General features: G+C 42.2%; 4 protein-coding genes across 4 annotated transcripts; all 4 read right to left on the reverse strand.

The window, feature by feature from the left end:
* Positions 1–2602: 2602 nt before the first annotated feature.
* Positions 2603–3547, reverse strand: LOC309326881 (olfactory receptor 4Q3-like; the record flags this gene model as incomplete). Its single annotated transcript, XM_081835913.1, has 1 exon — positions 2603–3547. The coding sequence occupies one exon, from the start codon at positions 3545–3547 to the stop codon at positions 2603–2605; it is 945 nt and encodes a 314-aa protein (XP_081692039.1).
* A 4239-nt stretch (positions 3548–7786) lies between these two features.
* On the reverse strand, positions 7787–8710 carry LOC309326628 (olfactory receptor 4Q3-like; the record flags this gene model as incomplete). Its single annotated transcript, XM_081835498.1, has 1 exon — positions 7787–8710. One exon carries the CDS (start codon positions 8708–8710, stop codon positions 7787–7789), a length of 924 nt encoding a protein of 307 aa, XP_081691624.1.
* Positions 8711–14613: 5903 nt separating this feature from the next.
* Positions 14614–15558, reverse strand: LOC309326882 (olfactory receptor 11H6-like; the record flags this gene model as incomplete). Its single annotated transcript, XM_081835914.1, has 1 exon — positions 14614–15558. Exon 1 carries the CDS (start codon positions 15466–15468, stop codon positions 14614–14616), a length of 855 nt encoding a protein of 284 aa, XP_081692040.1. The 5' UTR covers positions 15469–15558.
* A 3780-nt stretch (positions 15559–19338) lies between these two features.
* Positions 19339–20298, reverse strand: LOC309326612 (olfactory receptor 11G2-like; the record flags this gene model as incomplete). Its single annotated transcript, XM_081835480.1, has 1 exon — positions 19339–20298. The coding sequence occupies one exon, from the start codon at positions 20296–20298 to the stop codon at positions 19339–19341; it is 960 nt and encodes a 319-aa protein (XP_081691606.1).
* Between the last annotated feature and the right edge of the window lie 2132 nt (positions 20299–22430).

Here is a 22430-nt window from a genome sequence, read left to right on the forward strand (position 1 = left end):
TTATATATGATTTATTTACACACATATACAACCTGAGCCTACAATGGAGGTGCTCATCACCTCAAAGGTCTTGCTTCTCGCCTTATCACAACCTTGGATTCAAGAAGAAATCAAGCATAGTAGCTCATGATGATGATAATAATAATAATAATAATAATAATAATAATAATATATTTATAACCCGCCCACTCCTGGCAGCTCCCAACAGAATATTAAACAGAATAAAACATCAAACATTAAAAATTCCCTAAACAGGGGTGCCTTCAGATGTCTTTTAAAAGTCAGATAGCTATTTATTTCCTTGACATCTGATTGGAGGGCATTCCACATGGTGGGCACCACCACCAAGAAGGCCCTCAGTCAGTAGAGCATAAGACTCTTAAACTCAGGGCTGTGGGTTGAAGCCCCATGTTGAGCAAAAGATTCCTGCTTTGCAGGGGGTTGGACTAGATCACCTTTGTAGTCCTTTCAAACCCTACAATTCTATGGCTCTGTCTCTCCAGTTGCTGCCTGCTTCTAAACCAGCTCTCTCACAGCACTCTGGCATCTTCTTTCTCATTAGCAGTCAGGTGAGGGAGGGGGACCCACCCACTTGCCCTCTAGCACGGAGCAGCTTCTTTTATTATACTAATGACCCGTACTTGGGGCCCTTGCCTGGCTAATTCAACAAGGAGATCCTTCATTAGATTTTAACACTGGATCCATGGATTAGATCCAGGAATTAGAAGGCACTCGGACATCATATAACCTAACCTGCTTCCCCTTGCCCACAAAACTTACAACTGTATTTTACTTGGAATTATAGGAAGAATATCGGTGCTTTTCTGTTACACTGGGTGTCTTGGGGTCTGTTTTAGAATTATGAGTCCAACTCCAATCCCATCCCAAGGAGTGCACTAAGGTATACCCACCCAAGTTGTAAACGGAAAACTTTTTAATGTTTAGGGGGCCTATTTTCTGACCAGATTTCTCTGCCAGGCATGCCCCTCATTTACAATAATAATTGCCCTTTGTACAAGGGCAAAAGGAGAAGGGGACGACAGAGGATGAGATGGTTGGACAGTGTTCTTGAAGCTACCAATATGAGTTTGACCAAACTGCAGGAGGCAGTGGAAGACAGGAGTGCCTGGCGTGCTCTGGTCCATGGGGTCACAAAGAGTCAGACACGACTAAACGACTAAACAACCACCACCACCACAACAACAAGGGTGTGGAACTGTGGGAAATGAGGTGAATGTTAGAAGATGGTCTCTCCATGGCAATCTAGCCAATGGTCCCTTATCTCAATTCCAGCATTGAGTAGCTGGGGTAATATGCAGATTTGGGGACCCAGATGTCAAGAGGCATTCATGGAAGTTAACAAAGTGTGCATTGATAATTTATTATTATTATTATTATTATTATTATTATTATTATTATTAACAACAACAACAACAACAACAATAATCCAATTATTATTAATGCACACTTTGAATTGGATGAGTATTCAATAATTCAGGTGTCCCCAAATCTGTAATCCAATCACATTGTGTCATTATCAATGTGAGATAGCATACCAATGGATGCCCATAGCCCCATCTCCATCCACATACTCAGCTCCAATGAGCTGTTGCTGAGAAATGCATGTCCTCAGCAGGATATGGAGGAAAGACTTGCCATGGAGTACAAGTGTGCAGCTCCCAAAAAGTGGGTATGGCCCTTGGGTTGAAAACGATTCCCCACTGCTGGTGTAAACAGCAGTGTAACCCTGATTGGTCGCAATGATGCAGAAAGGAAGCTTCCCCTCTCCCCACCATTGCACCCAGTGGGTAGGTGGATAACCTGATGTAAAGTCTCAAAAGACCTGATGAACTCATGACTTGTATCACTTTATGATAGCACAAACACATTCTCCCTGAATTCCAAGTAATATCCAAATGGGAGATCCTGAAAAGCAGGGATATTGACTGACAGACAACACGTTTCTCTATATCTGTGCCAGAGAGGTGACTGAGATTTTGAGATGTGTTCATTTCTGACAATACAGCAGACTAGTCCATGTGATTTTGTCTCATTCGAAGAAAGCCATTGCTTTAAAAATAAAATAAAATAGTTACTTAAATATTGTCAACCTATTTTGTATACCAACAGTTCAATGTTAATTTTATCTAAACATTTAGGCAGGGGTGGCTAACCTCTAGCCCTCCAAATCTTGTTGGACTACAACTCCTTCAATCCTGACCATTGGTCATGCTGGCCACAGTTGGTGGTAGTTAGCATCCAACAACATATGCAGAGCAACAAATTAACCATCAGTGGTCTAAGCGATGCCTGTACTTTGTGGTAGGCAAGATAAAATTGTGGAAGGAACCAACATTTACGTTCACTTCAAAATTCAGATCTAACCACTACAACCACATGGATTCAAGGAGAACATTTCTTTCTATCTGTGCATATGTAGGCTTTGCACAGCAGCTCCTGGAACACTAGCCATAGAATATGCACCGCCAAAGACCTCTAATTATACAGAGAGCTAGTTTTCCATTTGCTTCAGTGACAAAGCCATTCATAAATCAGGAGAGGAATGTGCGACTGTAGTAGGTATAATATTTTGGGGGAGAACTCATTTTTGTCCATGGACACAAGAACGGAAGAAGATGCAGTGGTTCTTCAACCGAACCATAGCCTCCTTCATTTCCCTATTCCTCAGAGTATATATCATAGGGTTGAGAGCAGGGGTGACCATGGTGTAGAATATGGAAGCCATTTTGTCCACACCAGAACTGGAGAAGGGTACAAGGTACACAAAGAGGCAGGGCACAAAAAAGAGGCTGACCACGGTCAAGTGAGAGCTGCAGGTGGACAAAGCTTTTCCTCCACTCTCCTTGAAGTGGCCTTGAAGGCTGAACAGGATGACACCATAGGAGACTAGCAAGATAAGGAAGCAAACCAAGGAGAGGAGGCCACTGTTGGCTGCCATGAGTATCTCAGTGCTGTAAGTATCGGCACAAGCCAATCTGACCACCTGTGGGACATCACAGAAGAAATTGTCCAGTTTATTTGGTCCACAGAATGGGAGTCGAAGAACTAGGACCAGCTGGGTTCCGGTGTGGATGACGCCTCCAACCCAACAGGATGCCAGGAGCCTCCTGCAACGTGGGCGATTCATTCTGGTTGTGTATGTCAGTGGGTGGCAGATGGCCACATAGCGATCATAGGCCATAACGGTGAGGAGGAGCATCTCGGTACCCCCAAAGAAGTGAAGGAAGAAGACCTGGGCCATACAACCACCGAATGAGATTGTCTGGCCATAATTTGCTCGGCCTGCCAACATCTTGGGGACAACCACAGAGCCCACAGAAGTATCAATGATGGATAAGTTAGCCAGGAAGAAGTACATGGGGGTCTGGAGGAGATGGGAATCTGCATGCACAGTCACCACGATGAGGAGATTGCCCAGTAGGATTGCTGTGTAGGAGACTGAGACCAGGACAAAGAGAAGGATTTGGATGGAGTGGGAGCGGGAGAGACCTAGGAAGACAAACTCAGTGACACTGGAAGTATTCATAGAGGTGGCTGGATCTGAAGAGGGAAGAGACAAAGACAAGTTAAGAGTCAGTAGCTCTCCTCCATCTTTTCCTCAGTGTTCAAAGATATCACAAAATACCCTATTGTTGGGATTTACTTATAAGTATGACAAGAAAGATTAACCTCAGATAATGATATTCAGTAGACTTAATATATTTTATCACATTGCACAGTGATAAAGCATGTTTTTATTGCAATATCTTAGTTTAAATTATTAGCGTTGAGCGCAGAATACTAACTCAACTAGGCAGTGGATCCTCAAAGTTCCACAATGCATGACTTTATGGAACATATTGTCAGGAAGATTCATTGTAGTCTTTCCTGCCACACCAGCAATAAAGAATTTTTTTAAAAGGAAAGGAAAGAAATCACATGGACCCAACCCCTTTCTGTGTTCTGATAATCTTCCCTTCTCACCCTAAAGCAAGTAACACCTTCACCATGCTTTCAGCCACCCCTCTCTTTCCCTGACAAACCTAATCATGTCTTAGTTCATATTTAGTGTGTTTTCAGGCATAAGTTTAGAGAAATGGGTGTTTAAGTCTTTCTTCTGTTCCAACTATTTTATTAATTTTGCTCAACATCTCTAGTGAATGCACTCAAAAGAGTACCAGAACTGAGTATCAGAGCCATGTTAACATTGCCAGCTTTCATGCAAACCAAACACTGTGTAACACTGACAAAGCATTTTCGCCTCTGTAGATCTGAGATCCCACCAATTATATCTTACCCCGGGGAAAAAATGAAATCATGGCTTGGACTATCAGCCTCCATAGTGCCTAGTCTTCTGTGCTTCACTTGACCCTGAAGCTATCATCAAAACCTGTTTGCTGCTCAAGGAGCTACTCTTGGCCATCAGAAAAAGCAAATACAAGAACCAAGAGATTAATGCAATAAATTATTTGACTTGTGTCTTGCTGTCTTGCTGTGTGTCTTCCTGTGTCTTGCTGTGTGTCTTCCTGTGTGTATCCTTGCTGTGTGTATTTCTATCCATTTCTACTTAGAAGTCCCATTGAGTCCAGTACTCCCAGGAAGTTTGGATCAGATTGTAGGCTTAAAAACCTGCAATCTATACTCAAACTCAAGACGAAAGGGAGAAATGTGCTAGGAGGAAGGCACGCTTGGCAAACCCTCACCATGATAAGCTCCTGCCTGGAAACTATGTCCCTACTGTGGAAGAACGTGTGGATCCAGAACTGGCCTCCACAGTCACTTTCGGACTCACTTTTAAAACAGTGTTCATGGAAGACAATCTTACTCAGCTACCAGTGATCACCAAAGAAGAAGAAAAAGAAGACTGCCATTATTGACACACATTACACAAAAACCTATCTATTTATATTCTGCAACTGTTTGGTGGCTATTTGACTATTTTGCCAATTTAAAAGTTGAGGGGAGTCCTCATTCAGATACTAATACAATAGATTCATGCACACAGACAATTGCTTCATGATATGTCAGTCCATTTGCAATATCGCCAGCACTGACTGGTTTTCATATAGGTGCCTTCATACAGGAGTGTTTCCAAGTAATACCTTGAATAGAAACTGGAAACTTTCACATACAATATGTGCACTCTACACCTGAGTTTCAACCCCTGCCTAGTATCAACCCATTTTAGTGTAACTAACAATGCAAGCAGTAGCAATTTATGGGAAGGGGTGATAATGCTTACCTGACTTTCCATCACTAGAATCACTGTAGCTTACTGGGAGGGAGAGGAGAGTGGAGAGGGGCCTGGCGGGTCAGTGTGGTGCAAACAAACCAGCAGAACTGCCAGAATGCATCAGCAAAACTACTGTGCATTGGTACCATGCATTGTTCCTTGCTGTCTTTCCCTCACACCTTCTGGTGAAGCTGATGGAAGCTCAAATAACCACTCCATCAGTTTATTATGGTTAGAGACCCTTCTTAACATTTCTGAATGCAACAAATAAGACATTTCAGAGTTAGAACTTCATTGGAATGTGTCCTTACAGCCACACATATACCGTATTTTCCTGTGTATAAGACTAGGCTTTTCCCCCCAAAATACCGGTAATGTCAAAAATTAGGGGGTGTCTTATACATCGATAGTGCCGAGGGTGGATTTTCTTAAATCTGAGTCCCCCAAAATAGGGGGCATCTCATACATGGGGGCATCTTAATACTGTTACTTAGGCATGCAAGGACACCGCCAGAGCAATGCTGCATGTCTGGGTTACTGAGCACACTAAGATCCAAATCTCTTTTTTGAAATAAGCAGATATGTCTTCTCACTAAGTTCATGTATCCAGTACTTTAGTGATCTAGTGCTCCCACAATGAAGCCCTCACCTCATATCCAGCAGCTTGAGACGATCTTGGAACTCCAAGACACCAACCTCCAGAGCCACCTCAATGGTATCTTTCTTTCATTCAACATTCTGCTCCTTTTCTCACATACCTTGTTCTCGGTCAGCATTGATCTGCTTTAGGGTGCCCTCCTGTGCTGTTGGTCTCCAGAGATTGCACTTCAAAGGTGAAGAAAGATTCAGAAGAAAAATGTGAACGCTAAAGGGAAATAGGAGGAAAAAAGGGAAAAAAATATTACTAGTTTTCTATGATTTTTTTATAACATGACCAACATCAGGGCTTGAGGGCAAGGAATGAATTACCTTATATAAGCATTAAGTGTGGACTATCAAAACAGAATTCAGGAATCCAGATTCCCAGTCTTTGCCAAACACAAGCATAAGACCAAAGGTCAATCTACCATCCAATCTTCTTACAGCAATAGGCAGGCGGATGCCTTCAAAAGCTCAAGGACAGCATAATGGGTTTCTCAGCTTTGTTCGAACCTACCATGTCATTTTAAACCCTATTTTTCTTTCCCTCTATTCTAAAGATCAGCAAAGCCTGTTCATTGTAGCAGCTCAGAGTATTCCTCACCCAGGGCTACTGGAAAAACCTCCAGACTGTAATTTAGAGAACTAGATGTAACCATTCATTGCCTTTTTCTGCTTCTAGTACTGGACACCCAGCAGTCTCTCTAACTATGGAACAAAGTATCCTGCAGTTTCTCTCTATAGTGGGAGTAGAAACACATCTATAATATTTCAGGAGCTTGTGATTATACTCTGGGGGGCAAGGGGCAGATCCCTGGTCCCTTTCGGATACTTTTGCCAAAAGAGTTTATTGCTGAATCAATCATAGAGGAAGCACTAGGAGCCAAAAATCTCAAGTCCCTTTTGTCTCATGTATTTCACAGAAAATTTAGGAAGGTGGCCAAAATCCAAAGAGACTGCCTAATGCAATTAATATAACTATGCAACATCAAACTCACAGTGGTGCTATGCTATCTGGAATATCAAAAAGTTGGCGCAGAAGGCACCCACTGAATCTCTATTGGCAGGATGTCCCAAAGGACTGGGCTGATGACTGTAAAGGCTCAATTTCTCATTGTTCTAAAACAAGACTCATCAACTCTGGGAGAAACCAAAGATGCTCCTGCATCTTGTTGGAATAATATAGCTCCAAGGCAATTGGACCAATGATTCTTAGCCTAATACAACAATGCATTGTTGCCTAGTTGCAGCAATATGTGGATATCAGAGCATCGCCAGAGCAAGGGTTACCCAGTGTCCCACTCAGAGATTGGGACATTGTTCAACAATACATTTCAGGTCTGTTTGCTCCAGACCATTGCAGTTACACTGTTCTCAGCTCATCAGTGAGCCTGGTGCTCTAATGCAAACTGAATTCTACTTTTGAATGTTATATAATGAAAAATACAACTTTACCAATATAATTTTTCAAAGAAGACAAACAACTTTATTAAACAAATAAAATAATGTCATTTATAATGTTTTTAAACCATGAATATGCACAATATTTTTGTCATATCAACAGTTCAAATACCATTGCGTTCAAACAATAAGGTAAGAATGGCTAAGCAGTGGTCCTCTGAATATTGTTGGACTACAATTCCCATCACAGTAACCATGGCTACACTGGTTGGACACCTAATTTTATATTTCATATCCGACCCATCTGGCTTGGTTTCCCCAGCCACTCAGGGTGGCTTACAGCACATAAAATATTCCTGCCACTACCAGGAATGCCCTCTGCCTGGTTCCCTGTAACCTCACTTCTCGCAGCTTATCAACCAACCACACATCCATCAAGAAAGCAGGAGAGGTCTGGGAGTTATTAACAGATACATGTTTTGGGGAGAGAGTTCAACTTTCTCCCATCACAGATCAATGTAAGAAAATGCACTGGTTTTTCAACTGGCCCATAGCCTTCTTCATGTCTTGATTCCTGAGAGTATATATAATAGGGTTGAGTGCAGGGGTGACTACAGTGTAGAATGTGGAGGCCATTTTGTCCACGTTGGTGCTGGAGAAAGGTACAAGGTACACAAAGAGGCAGGGCACAAAAAAGAGGCTGACTACGGTCAAGTGAGAACTGCAGGTCGACAGAGCCTTCCCTCTACTCTCCTTGAAGCGGCCTTGTAGGCTGACCAGGATGACACCATAGGAGACTAGCAAGATAAGGAAGCAAACCAAGGAGAGGAGGCCACTGTTGGCTGCCATGAGTATCTCAGTGACATAGGTATTGACACAAGCCAATTTGACCACCTGCGGAACATCACAGTAGAAATTGTCCAGTTCATTTGGTCCACAGAATGGGAGTCGGAGGACCAGGATGAGCTGGGTGGCAGAATGGATAAGACCTCCAATCCAGCAGGATGCGAGAAGTCTCATGCAACGTTGGCGGTTCATTGTAGTTGTATATCTCAGTGGGTGGCAGATAGCCACATAGCGATCATAAGCCATGAGAGTGAGAAGCAGCATCTCGCTACCCCCAAAGAAGTGAAGGAAGAAGACTTGGGCCATGCAGCCTCCATAGGAAATGGTCTGGCCATAGCTAACCAGGTCTGCCAGCATTTTAGGCACAGCCACAGAAGCCAAGGAAGTATCAAGAATGGATAAATTAGACAAGAAGAAGTACATGGGGGACAGAAGGAGGCGGGGCTCTGCATGTACAGTCACCACAATGAGGAGGTTGCCCACAAGGGTTGCTGTGTAGCAGGCAAAGACCAGGACAAAGAGAAGGAGCTGGATGGAGTGGGAATGGAAGAGACCCAGGAGCACAAACTCTGTGACACTGGAAGCATTCATGGAGATGGCTGGACCTGGGTGGGAGAGAGGCAAGAAGGTGTTACTATTAGCACTTCTAGACAATCTATTCTATACTGTTCAAAGACAGCACAGAACAACTTACTATTGTGATCTATAAGTATTACAATCAAAAATAACACCATATAATTATATTCAGTAAAGTTAATTCATTTTATTGCATTGCACAGGGACATATTATTACAATGTATCTATTTAATGGATTATAACACAGAATACAAACTCAATTAGACAGGGCATCCTCAAAGTCTTGCAACATATTACTTGGATTATATGGATAATATTATTTTACTAAGCAAATCAGGGAGACTCAGTCAAGTCTTTTCTGCCAAACCAGCCATAAGGAGACAAATATTAGAAAAAGGCAGGTGGAATTATCATTACCAATGCACTGTAGTCCTTGGGGGGGAAACAAATATGCAGAATTTCATTCATGCTTACAAACACAATTTCCAAGGAGTTGTGGTTTTTTTAGCATAACTTCATAATGAGAAGTTCCTTTTGCAAGGGAGACCTGAATCAAAATGTTGCCATGTGCCGGTACTTAGAATTCTAGCTAAACCATTCTATTTCCCTCTCACCATTGTTTCCTTACATGACCATTGTACACCATCAATGCTCTTTGGGTTGTTTAGAGCATCCCTCCCACCACATTGTGGAGCTTCTTTCTTCTTCTACAAATTTCATGCCTACCTCTTGGCTGGTGTCATCTGACTATATAATGAATGACACTCAGCCTAAAGTTCAGGGAATGATAATAGCTAATTTCCCCTATCCACTAGCATCAAGTTATACATTAATGGAAGATTCAAAACTCAGAAGATTCAAAACTCAATCTTCAATTAATCTTTTTTTCCCTACCCCCCAACCCCCCCATATCAGCCCACCAGCCCCTAGATGAAGTTTCACTTGGCCCTGAAGCTATCTTCAAAATACATTTGCTGCTGAACCAGCTAAAGAGTGAATATATGGCTCAAGATTTACACACATCAAGAGACTGATGCAAGCAGGGCTTTTTCCAGTTGGAGCTAAACCAGAACTCAGTTCTAGCACCTCTCAGGTGGGCACCATTGTCATGATAAGCGAACAAGGGACGCCTTCATTGTGAGTTTCAGCACCTCTTTTCCTAGAAAAATAGCACTGGATGCAAGTAATTCTTTGATTCAAGTGTCTTGCACTGTTGCAAACCTTTCCATCTCTACAAAGAAATATATCCTAATACATTCAAGCAGTGTGGATAGGATAGAAGCTTGGATTATCTGATGGATAAATAATTCATTGTCACTTACTACCATTGTCAGTTACTACCAGTAAACGCACATTAAATTAGAAGCTGTTTATATTCCGTAATTGTTTGGTGGCCAATTGTTATTTTGTCAAAATGAAAACTGGGGAAAGTTCTAATTCAGATGCTCAATGCGGCAGGTTGAGGTACATGGGAACATAGGAAACTGTTCCATACCAAGTCAGGGCATTAGTTCACTCAGCATTGGTTCACCAGCGATTTAAATAGGATCCCCCCCCCCATCCTTACCTTGAGATGCCAAGGAAAGAACCTGGGACTTTTTTCATGAAGAAAATATTCTTTACAAGCACATCCTAACAACCCATGTCAACATTATCAGGTTCAGAGCAATATGCCATCCCAACCACAGCCAAGAGCTAAGAATGCAGTGACACTGCCCAAACAACCCCTGGGACACTGAACATACTCAGCTCCAAATATCTTATTTTCTGTGAGCATTATCCCTCAATACCTTCTTCTCACTAACGTCAAGACATACATCAATAGCCTAGTGCCCCCCTCCCAAAATGAAGATCCCACCATCTCCAGCAGCTTGAGAAGATCCTGCAGCCCCAATACACAAACATCTGATGCCCACTTAAGAAAACCTTTCATGGCTTCAAGTCTCCCTTCCATTTCCCATGTACTGTTTTTCATTAACCAGCACTGATCTGTCTTAGAATTTTCTCCAGGGTTGTTTGTCTCCTGAGATAGCACTGCTGGGAGGAATAAGGAAAAAAGAGGTCCTTTTGGAGGGAAGGACCATAGCTCAGTGGTAGAGCTTTTCATGCAGAAGGTCCCATGTTCAATTCCTGGCAAAACCAAACAGGGCTGGGAAAGACTCCTGGTCTTAAACCCTGGAGAGGAGCTGCGAGTCAGAGTGGACAATACTAAGAAAGACAAACCAATGGTTTGATTTAGTATAGGTCTGCTTCCCATGTTCCCTCTGCTCCTGGTCTTCTTGGGCTTTTTTCCACAACAGGGCCACCATCAGAGCTTAAGAGGAGGCAATATATCACTCACAAGAGAATCAAATCCGAAATGTTGAAATCCTGATCACCCAGCTTTTCTGTTCACTCTTAAGCAAAAGCATAGGAACTGGTCTGTCTTCCTGGATTCAACCAAAGGTCCATCTCGCTGAGCAGTCTGTTGACAATAATGGGCAGGCAGATGCCTTCAAAAGCTGTCAAACACAGCATTTTCTTTCTTTGTCCCTAATCATTCCTACCATCATTTCCAATACCCTCTTTATTTCTAAAGCCATGAGTCAGAGATCAGAAATACTTCCTCATGGTAATAGCTCAGATGATTCATTATCCAGGGGTGTAGGTAAAATACACAGACTATTCTTTGGAGAACCAAGAACACCCATAGCAGTTATCTTTGCTGTAGTCTCTCTACCAAGGAAACTGGTGACGTGCTCATTTTCTCTACGGTGAACCAAGATACACACCTGGAATATTTCAGTGGCCTATGATTATGCCCTGGGGGAAAGGGGTCACAGAGGTAGATCCCGGATTCCCATGCAGATGCCTTTGCCAACAGAGATAATTGCTGGATCACAGAGGTCAGGCTAGGAGACAGAAATCTTGAGTCCCTTTTGTTTTGTGTACTAGGAAGACAATGTAGGTTTGAGATCAGAATCCAAAGAGACTACCTGATAAGATGACTACAGTGGTGCTATCTTACCTGGAATAACAATCCCATCACACTGGATTTTGTGAGTTGTGGTTAATGTTTCTCTGAGTCCAATCCCTTCCCAGGAGATGTACTAAGATGCCCCGATGCCAGTACAGGTCATTTTAATGTTGTACCAAAATGGAGGGCACATTTTGTCACCCAATTTCCCTGCCAATGCTCCTGGTTTTCTATTACATCTTTCATTCATTCCTTTGTAAAAGCAGTGCTTTTTTCTGGGGTACCCCTAAACATTTGTGTTGCCCTGACGGACCGACCGACATGCCAGCTGTCTCCATAGTAGCAGTGCAGATTGGAGCTCCATCATTCTCCCCGTCGGTGCCCAGGGAGGGGAGTCTGGGGTGGCTGCAGTGGAGGAAAAGGCCCTCCTCCTCTTGCCAGGCTACAGCCAGCTGGCGAGTGCTCACCCCACCTTGCTCAAGCTGACCCTGCCATCGCCATCACCAGGGGCCTTCCTGTCCTCTCAGCACCTCTGCTGCCTCGAGTCCCTTGTCTGGGGGTGGGGGGAGTAACCAAAATGAGAGTACCCCTAAACATTTTTAAAGAAAAAAAGCACTGTGTAAAAGGATGTGTAATTGTGGGGAGAGGAGTGGATGTTGGGCAAAGGTCTTTCTAAGGCAATTAATCCAAGACGTTGACAATCAAATCAAGCATAGATAGCTAGTTGGGGCAAAGCCCACTTCAATGTCCTTTCAAATATCATTTCTATTGAAAATAAAGCACTGTGTATGGATAATAACTAGATGTGTATTAGATAATGCAGCTGCCAGACAACTACACTGCTTTTCTTTCAGTGTGATGGTTATCTCCATCCACACTCGTCTCCAATGAATCATGACTAAGAAACTACTCTCTTCAGCTGAATATGGAGGGAAGTTTTGCCCTAAAGCTGAGATTCGCAATGCAACTGCCATAGCAAGACAGGGAGTGTTGCCTCATCATTCCCCTTTCCATCCCCACAGATGGCCAATGAAAATATATCATTTATGGATTATCACACATGACGTTGTTGGAATTCAGTTTGCAGGGGTCCAGAATTTCGGGGTCACACATTAATGAAGCTGATATAATATCCATCTACCACTACTACTACTACTACTACTAATAATAATAATGATAATAATAATTTATTTATTATTTATTTAATGAATATTTATTAGCATTTTCAATAACAAAACATAACAAAAAATAGAGAAAAAATAACAAAAAATACAATTAAAAACACATAAAACTTCAATTGCTTATTTTCATTTAACTTCTTTCTCAGACCTCCTCACACCTCCCCTTCTTGTATTCCAGTTTAATTTGTTAACTCAGCAAGTCCTTATTACTTATTTCTCAACTTTAACTTAATAATTTATTTTAGCATGTTGTTATTTTACATTTCCTCTTTTTTCCATTTCCTCAATTTATTTTTGCAAACCTTATTTTCATTTCATTTTGACCATTTTAAAAACCAATTTTAACTTATCCAAACTTAAACATCAATACTTATACATCATTACTCATTCTTGAAACATATTTCCTAAAGTCGACCAAAATTTCCCTTCCATGGCTTTCCCAATTTCCATACAAATAACAAAGCAAATTAGTACAAAGCAAATTATAATTATATACCCTTTGGATTCCCAGATTCCACCCACCCCTTTCCAGGTTTCAGTCCCCAACAAGTGTTCATCAGTCTAATATACTGTTTAGCCTGGAGATCTCATGTCCGAGGCTCTTAAATCTCTTTCAGTTCCTCTCTGCCGGCCTTTTTGATAGTCTTTAATGTTAAACCCCAAATCTCGGAGGGGCTCCAGCCCAACAGGATCCATGTTTTTTCCAATCAGCCCTCCATGCTTAAAAGTAAAGCCTATGGGGTACTCCAAATCTTGTTTCATCTTCCTTTCAAATCCAAATGTCCCCAAAGCTCCAACTTCCACCTTGGTCAAATTTGTAATCCTTAGGTCTATCCCACATGAGGAGATGTCTCAGTTTTACGCTAATATTTTATTATTTATACCCCGCCCATCTAGCTGAGTTTCCCCAGCCACTCTGGGCAGCTCCCAATTGAGTGTTAAAAACAATACAGTGTTAAAAACAATACAGCATTATTGACTGTGACTATGTATGAGTATAGGATGCTTTTTCTGTTAGAGGCAGCAAGTGCACAGAAAAAGGCTGAAAATGGCAGAACATGGAAAGTGAAGTCAAGTTTGTTTATTAAAAGGCTACATTTGTGTTCAGATGGTAAATGATGATGTGTTCACCCTTTACTAAAACACACACATATACTGCCTATATAAGCACATCTGTTTGGAGTTTCCATTGAATTATTTTTTGTTGCATTTATAAAATTTCAGAAACACACACAAATCACACTAGTGAGTTTATCACTTTAGGAGGAAAAGCACACCCACAGATAATCTTTTTAATGTACTATTTCCAGTCAGTTTGCAAAACAGATTATTCGTTTTACTTTGTTTTATGACATATTTTCAATGGATTCTGCCAAAATGAAATTATAATTTAACTGCATTCCAAAAGCATAGTTGGACATCTTTGGAACGTTGTGTGCCAAGCATTGAGGTCCTCCTTGATCCTGCGTAGATACTGGTCAACCTGACTGGTCATTAAGGGTTATATCCAATGCTATCTGTGCAAAAACAGATCAGACTTCTGCTAGCACAATGGGACTTTACCTTCTTCTCCTCAAAGTCTGCTTTTGATGGTTCCTCTGGAGGAGATTTTGGGGGTTATGCAAGGGGAAAGAGAGGAAGGTTAAGTTACACTATACAAATAGATGTCAATTTATGCAGTGTTGGATTCTACCCTATGGACTCCAACTGTAAATACATTCATTTTAATAGATTTGAATACATGCTTGGGTGTTTTGTGACACTTGTTTCCTTCAGCCTTATTAAACTACCATCTTTCTCCTCAACCATCTTTCCTTTTTCCTCAGCAACCTGCCCACGGCTTCTTTCACCTGATCATTCCTCAGGCAGTAGATCAAGGGGTTAAGAAAGGGTGTAATTGCCGTGTAGAAGAGTGTGACTGCCTTAGTGACTGCTGAATGAGTTTTTCCACTTGGAATCAAGTACATCGCTGCTACTGAGCCATAAAAAAGTGTGACCACAACTAGGTGAAAAGATATGGTAGCAAAAGCTTTCCTACAAGTGCCTTGGTTAGAGGTTTTCATCAGGGTGAGAATCACAATGCCATAGAATAGTAGAACAAATAAGACATTGATTAAAAACAGAGCATGCATGAATATCTGGCAGACAAGGGGAACATTTCCGAGTGGAGGGCAGGCCAGGGACAAAATTGGCCCAGGATCACACAAAAAATGGTCAATGATGTTAGGTCCACAGAAGGACAACTTGGAGATCAAAATCACTGGGATAGGGTACCACATGAAACCAACAACCCAACATGCACCTACCAGAGCAGAACAGGAATATTGGGACATAATTTGTGGGTAGCGAAGTGGGTGACAGATGGCCAAGTACCGGTCCCAAGCCATGGCTGAGAGGAAGAAGCATTCAGTGTTGCCAAGTGAGAAGAAAATGTAGAACTGGAGGAAGCAGGCATGGAAAGAGATGAACCCAGGGGGAGACACCAGGTCAAAGAGCAGTCGGGGCACAGTGGTGGACACATAGCACATCTCCATCCAGGAGAAGCTGCTCAACAAGATGTACATGGGGAGCTGAGCCAGGTGGTTATCTAGGAAGACCACTGCAATGATGGTGATGTTCTCAGCCATAGTGACCATGTAGAGAATGGCAATGAAGACAAAAAGCAAGTATTGTTTCTGCTGTTCAACTTCAAATCCAAGCAAAATGAATTCTTGCACCGCAGTCCCGTTGGCCATCTCTACCTGGAGTCAAATAATATAATCACTATTGCACAGCATAAAGAGGTATACAGTTGTTTAAATACCATTAGCTTACAATGAAAAACAAAGGTTGTTCAGACTTGCCATTTCAGAACGCTTTGGGGCATTTCTTCTGCCCACCCTATGTTACAGTTCACAAGTTATTATTCACCCAAAGTACCTGTTTTTCCTGGTTAAGTATAAAAATAACATAATGCACTTAAAATATAGTGCTTTGAGGGTATTTAATTCTGATATCCAAGAGCTTTGCAGAGAATAGCATATCCCCAGTTCTGCTAAAGTCTCTCTCCTCTCACACACCACTGAATCCAGAAATAACACCAAACTGATATTGTGCCCAGCTTACTTAATTTTAAAAGGATAAAGCAAGTGCAGCACAAAACCTTGATTTAAATAACATATTTGAGATTAATTGTACAATATACATGGGAAAGAGTTTGTTCTTTGAAATATATCTTAGAACCAATGCTGCTGCTGTTTTACAGAAGTTAGATGTCATTCTATTGTTATGCATTCCCAAATGCCTTGCCCATCCTTTTGATGGGAGAACAACAGGTATTTGAGTTGCAGCTTCTACATTTCCTTTATTTACAAGTATAAAAGCAGAATTGAAATAAATAGGGTCCTGTAAGAATGCAAAGTAACTGGAACTCCTGCTTCAAGTCCCCTGAAGAAGACAACTAAACCACAATAATGCTTCTTAAATTCAAACTCCAACTCTACTCAATGCCCCTCTAACTACAAATAATATTACCTTCCGAAAGAGATATTTTCTAGCCATTAGAAGTGCACCTATTTCACCTATTCACAAGTTATCAGTCACACAAAGGGGGGTTTCCAGCCAATAATTTAAGCAATGCACATGCACGTTGTGGAGGGGGTCTGCATGAGGGGAAACAGTTGGCTCAAACCCTTTGACTTAATAAAATCTGGGATCTAAAATCCAGGATGTAGCTTAGAATCATTGGCATGTCCCATGATCCTCTCCTCTTACTCTAAATTCTCCCCACAGTCATTTTGCAATGTTTTCTCAAAATTCCTAGAGGAAGCCACCCCACGAGAAATGACATTCAAATCCACATCCAAGTTTCCCACTCAAGTTCCCACCTGTTTCTTTTTTGCTGGCAATGACTCCCATAAGAAGATCCTTACTGGGTCACATCAATGGCCCACCTAGTCCAGCAGGTGACCTATAGCAAGCCCACAAGCACAACACAACTACAAAAACCTCTCCATATCAGTAGGAGTCAAAATGCTGCTCTGTCATCCAGGAAAAACTCACTAGACGTTCATGCCATGATTTGAGGGAAAGGTTGTCAATAGGAGTTAAAACATTGACCCATAAAGTAGAAGGCTCATCAGAAGTAAAGCAACAGAATCTGGGGTGGAGGTTAGTCTTCTCTGTGCATTTAACTGGTAGTTGTCTTCCAGACAGATGGTGTGAAGGACATAAAGGACCATACTGCACTTCTGGAGGAAATTAAAAGTCACCAGATATATGTGCATGCAGACTAGAGTTCAAATACCCCGATCAGTGTCGACTACAGCTTTAATCAGAAACTGAAATGAATCTTGGGAATATCTCCTTCAGGAACAATTAAAACAAAAACAAAAACAAAACAGCACCCTTTGGGAGTGGGATGCAATTTTATGCCACAGGCTGCCTCCCTCCACTTTGGTATGATGCATGCCTCCTGTTTTTCCAAAACACTACCTCTTCCAAATGTTCTTAAAGAACAAATCGAATGGCCAAAGCTTGGAGCACATGAACCAGAGCTGGTGTGATGTATTCTTCGTAATATTATGATCATTAGTTTATAGAGTGCCAATAATTTTCTAAATTCTGCTTACTGATTGGAAATAGTTTTGTCTCTGCCAATAGGCTTCCATTTGAGAAGATGTGACACAAAAGGGGAAAAGGAATGAGGAGGGGAAAGAGAAACAAGCCAACTCAGTTACCAGTTCTAAACAATTATGTAATTGGACTTGCTGTAGCAACTTCATGTTACAGTACCAGCGCCTTTTTTTCTAAAAATAAAGCACTGCAATTAGCTAACTTTTTAGTTCCCATGGAAAAACCAGCTCCCCTGGGCCATTACTCTAGGATGTCATATATTGCAAAGAAGATCTGGTATATATTGTTACAAAAGTTAGGTGTATCTCCTTCTCTTTGTGGAGAGTGGCGTAGCAGGGTCAGGTGGTACCCGGTGTGGAATTTTTTTGCCACCCCCCACATTGAAATTCCCCCTTCCTCACTCTACCCCCCTGTGAAAACCAGCCATGCAGGCAGCTATTCGATTTAGATTCTGGCTTCTCCTCTCCCCCCCCCCAGTGAAAAACAGCTGCGCAGGCAGCTATCCAATGTAGATCCCGGCTTCTCCCCCTTCCTCCGGTCCAAGTCATGTAGCCTCCCTGAGAAGAGAAGGAGGAGGCAGAGCCACGGCCAGGCTCAAGGGTTGATGACGGTGTCCTGGAGGTTCGGGCTCGCACTGACCTCTCCCCACCCTCAGCCGCCCTGCCCCGCCCGGTTCTCCTTTCCCACCAGGGCAACCTGTGGCGGCGGAAGGAGCATGGCGTCATTATTTGTCTGAAGGAACTGCTTTCTTTTGGGGTTCGGGAGTGGGCATGTTGAGCATTTTGTCACCCCCCTCATGATGACACCTGGGTCAACCCACCTCTACCACACCCACCTTCCTCCTCCACTGTGGAGTGGTAGCAAGAGTCCATGGGGCTCCAGGCACTCACCCAGGATCTGTGTTGCTTTGGAGAATTGAGACATGGTGGGAGACTGCTGTAGCTTTAAGAAATATGGTTTATTTACCTATTTACACCTTCTGTCTACATGGAGGGAGTCCAAGTCTTATATCAAGTTCATTTCAAGAGGAGCTTATCCCCCACAGAAGTGCAACCAGCCTTCAGCCAAGATATTTCCCTGTCTCTTTTCCCCTTTCTTCTTCTCAGCAACCCCTGCTCAAGACTCTCATTTCCTGTTCCTTCAAAGGGCAAAGGGTTCTTCTCAGATGGCCCATCAACACCTTTTGCCATATGAACAGATTTGCTCTCCACTAAGCCAGCCAAGCTGATTTGTTATGAGGAATGTTCTGCAACTAAAAGTTTTAATTAAACTTATGGGCCTTGACAATGCTTTATTTCCAAAAAGGAGTCAGTTTTCTTGCATCTACAATCGTGGTGTGGTCCCCCTTTCCATAAACAATTATTCATTCCAGAAATACCTTAATCAGAATCAGTTTTGTTTGAAGGAGAGGAAATCAGACATTTGTGTGTGCTATTTTGGCAATATTTGATTTATTTCCATATTTGCAAGTGAAGAATAAGTTGAGGCAAGCAGCAGAAACCCTGGGAGAGGCACCCTGTACCACAAGGCCTACACTTCCCTCCATGATGGACCTTTCTGCATCTCTCTCTGCCGCTGCTATTTCTTCACACACTCCTACACTTCATCCTTTCAGAGTGGGAACATTAACAGATGGACTTCCTGTAACATCATCAAACCCCTTAAAGGGCTTAAGCGATTTGAGAGGATATGTTCTACATACACTACAATGTTGATTGATTTAACTTAAAAGAGGGATGTGTACCCCGCTTGTATATCTTGGGATAAATTAACTTGATCTGAGGTTGGTCAAAATGACTCTCAGGGTGCCTTCCAACTCCATGATTCTATGATCTCTTCAAATGGACATGTTGCTTTGTTTTAACTTTATTTCCCCCTCCTACCAGCAATTTTTATACCATGCCCTTTGTCATCAGCAGTCTTGACATTCTCCTTAGCAACTTGCCCAGAGCCTCCCTCACCTGATCATTCCTCAGACAGTAAATCAGCGGGTTCAGAAAAGGCGAAATAGCAGTGTAGAAGAGTGTGGCTGCCTTTGTGGCCTCTGGTTGGCTTTCTCCATGTGGAATTAAATACATAGCTGCCACTGTGCCATAAAAGAGGGTCACCACTAAGAGGTGCATGGATATGGTGGAGAAGGACTTCTGACGACTACCTTTGTCAGAGGACTTTATCAGGGTAAAAATGACTATGCCATATGATAACACAACAAATAATACATTGACTAAAAACATGACATGCATGATGACCTGGCATATAAAGGGAACACTTCCAAGAGGAGGGCAAGCCAAGGACAGAATTGGCACAGGGTCACACACAAAATGGTCAATGATGTTAGGTCCGCAGAAGGTTAGCTTGGAGATCAAAGTAGCTGGGACAATGTAGGCCAGAAAGCCAAGGACCCAACAAGAGGCCACCAAGGAATAACAGGAATTTGGGGACATAATTTGTGGGTAGCGTAGTGGGTGGCAGATGGCCAAATATCGGTCCAAAGCCATGGCTGACAGGAAGAAGAATTCAGTGTTGCCAAGTGAGAATAAGAAGTAGAACTGGAGGATGCAGGCATGGAAGGAGATGAGCCCAGGAGGAGACACCAGGTCAAAGAGCATATGGGGCACAGTTGTGGTCACATAGCATATCTCCAGCCAGGAGAAGTTGCTCAGCAAGATGTACATGGGAAGCTGGGCTAAGTGAGCATCAAAGAAAACCACTGTGATAATGGTGATGTTCTCAACTAAAGTGACGATATAGAGGATGGTAAAAACAATGAGGAGCACTAATCGCTTCTCCTTCTCAACTCCAAATCCCAACAAGATGAATTCCTGCACTGTGGTACCATTGACTATCTCCATCTGGAATCAAAAAACAGAAGCAGTATCATACACCTTCAGAGAAGTATCGGTTTCTTCACCTACCCTGAGCCTGTCTGCCTGTTTCCACCAACATATAAAGGGTAAAAAGCTATGAAATTTAGGGAGTGCAGTAGGGCCTTCCTTCTTTGCACTGTGTGTATCAGATCACAACTGAACAGTGTTCAGAAGCCATTATTTTTTTCTGATTAGCTATAAATTTAAAATGGAATAAGAGCAAATGCACTTAAAAGCTGACAACTATGGGGAAATATAATTCAGGACCTTGCTAGTTTTCCATTTTTGGGCTAACAAAACACAATTGGGCTAACAAAAAAAAATTCTGCCACCTGAAATAGCCTTTGTCGCTTTGCTCAACTGTGGGGCCAGCCCTATGATAACAAAATAGCTCCTAAAATATACATTAATTTGATTTCATTAGATGTAAATGCATTTAATCTCAAATTCCTTTCCCTTATAATTATCGGAGGGTTTCAGCATCTAACTTTTTACTTATGCTGTGTTAATTGAAAACAACAGGAATATTTAGAAAATTAAATTTCAGATTATGTTTCTAAATTAATTTTCATCAAAATAATGTGTGTCAAAATATTACACACACACACACACACACACACACACACACACACACAAACACACACATAGACACTATTAATTAAACTACAACAGGCTTCAAAACATCTCAGATATTTGTTGTATATTTGTTTGACGCTGCTGTTTTCCTGGACACTTAATGTTGAATGATGGTCCTTGTGGAGCTGCAATTTGACATAGTGTGTTGGTTGCCCCATATAATCTATAATATTAGGAACTACCTCCTTCTTGGGTTGGCATTCTACCTCTGATGCAAGTTCCCACCCAGGTATCTTGTGCTTCCATCAGAAATCCAGTTTATCTCCCTTAATAGCTAGCAGTTTGTTTTCACCATTCGTCAGAAATGCTCACCCCAAGTCCTCTCTCTGAATTTGGTAAGGAAGTATGCTTCTCTCCTTGTTTTATATTGTCACACACATTCGGCATTGCAGGAGTGAATGAAATAAATGACCATAATGTGGGTTTGGAATCAGAAAGAGTCCAAATATCTCTGTGTGAATTCAGGCACACCAATGCTTCAATGCCACTGATTATTTCTGGCTGCAGTTTTAATCACTGACTGGCTCAACCCTTGGGAACACCTCTCTCAGGAACTAAGCTATCTGCCAACACACAGTAGCATCTCTTGAGAGACACAATGCCACCCCATTTCTCCTCTCCTTACTATGTTGCATAATTCTACTCTGTGTTCATTCTTTGTTCTATATTATGCTGTGCTGCTAATTCAAGTCGTGGTGTGGTCTCTCTTCCCATAAGCAAAGATTCATTCCAGAACAGTTTTGTTTGCAAGTAAGGATATCAGACATCAGATATGTTGTTGTTTTTACTTGTTTTATTTCCATATATAGAAGTGGAGCATGTTGAGGCAGCAGGACACTCATTTCTACCAAGCCACAAATTCACTACACACCCTCCCCTATCTTCCATCCAGGAAACATAGACAGATGATAAGAGTTCAAGGGCACAGCCAAGCCAGGCAGGGAGGGTATGAAGTAGGCCTGGTCAAGGGTTGTCCTTGTTAGAAGTGGTGTGACCTATCACAGAGTAGGGGGCATGGCATTCACAGAGTACCAAGAATCAGACAGAACGACCCAGAGGACCACATTTTGTCCCTGGGCTTCAGATTCCTCCATCTTGTTTTAGTCAGCACCGTCTGCCCTTCCTTATGTTTATAAGGGAGTGTGATCTTTACAACCAGCAAATGATGTATTGATATAATACAATGAACATGGTTCCACCAAGAGCAGAAAACAAAACAAATACAAAGCATGGCCAGAGTACATTCCCCTGGTGTCCTGCTTACCACGAGAATGGGTTTAAAGCATCCCCCTCCCTTGAAGAAAATGTTGTGGCTCTGGAAGATCCAGACTTTGGGCTGACTAGTTGTCTTTCCCTTCTGCTACCTCACCTTGGGTTCTCAAATTTCAGTAGTGCCCTGTGCAACCCCAAAATTCAGCACCCCTACCTCTCACCCTCCCTCCCAGTGGGATAAACAGTCTTTTTGCAAGATCTGAGACCTA

This window comes from Podarcis erhardii (genome assembly GCF_964252035.2).
Source record: "Podarcis erhardii genome assembly, chromosome: 13".
In the NCBI taxonomy this organism is placed as follows: domain Eukaryota; kingdom Metazoa; phylum Chordata; class Lepidosauria; order Squamata; family Lacertidae; genus Podarcis; species Podarcis erhardii.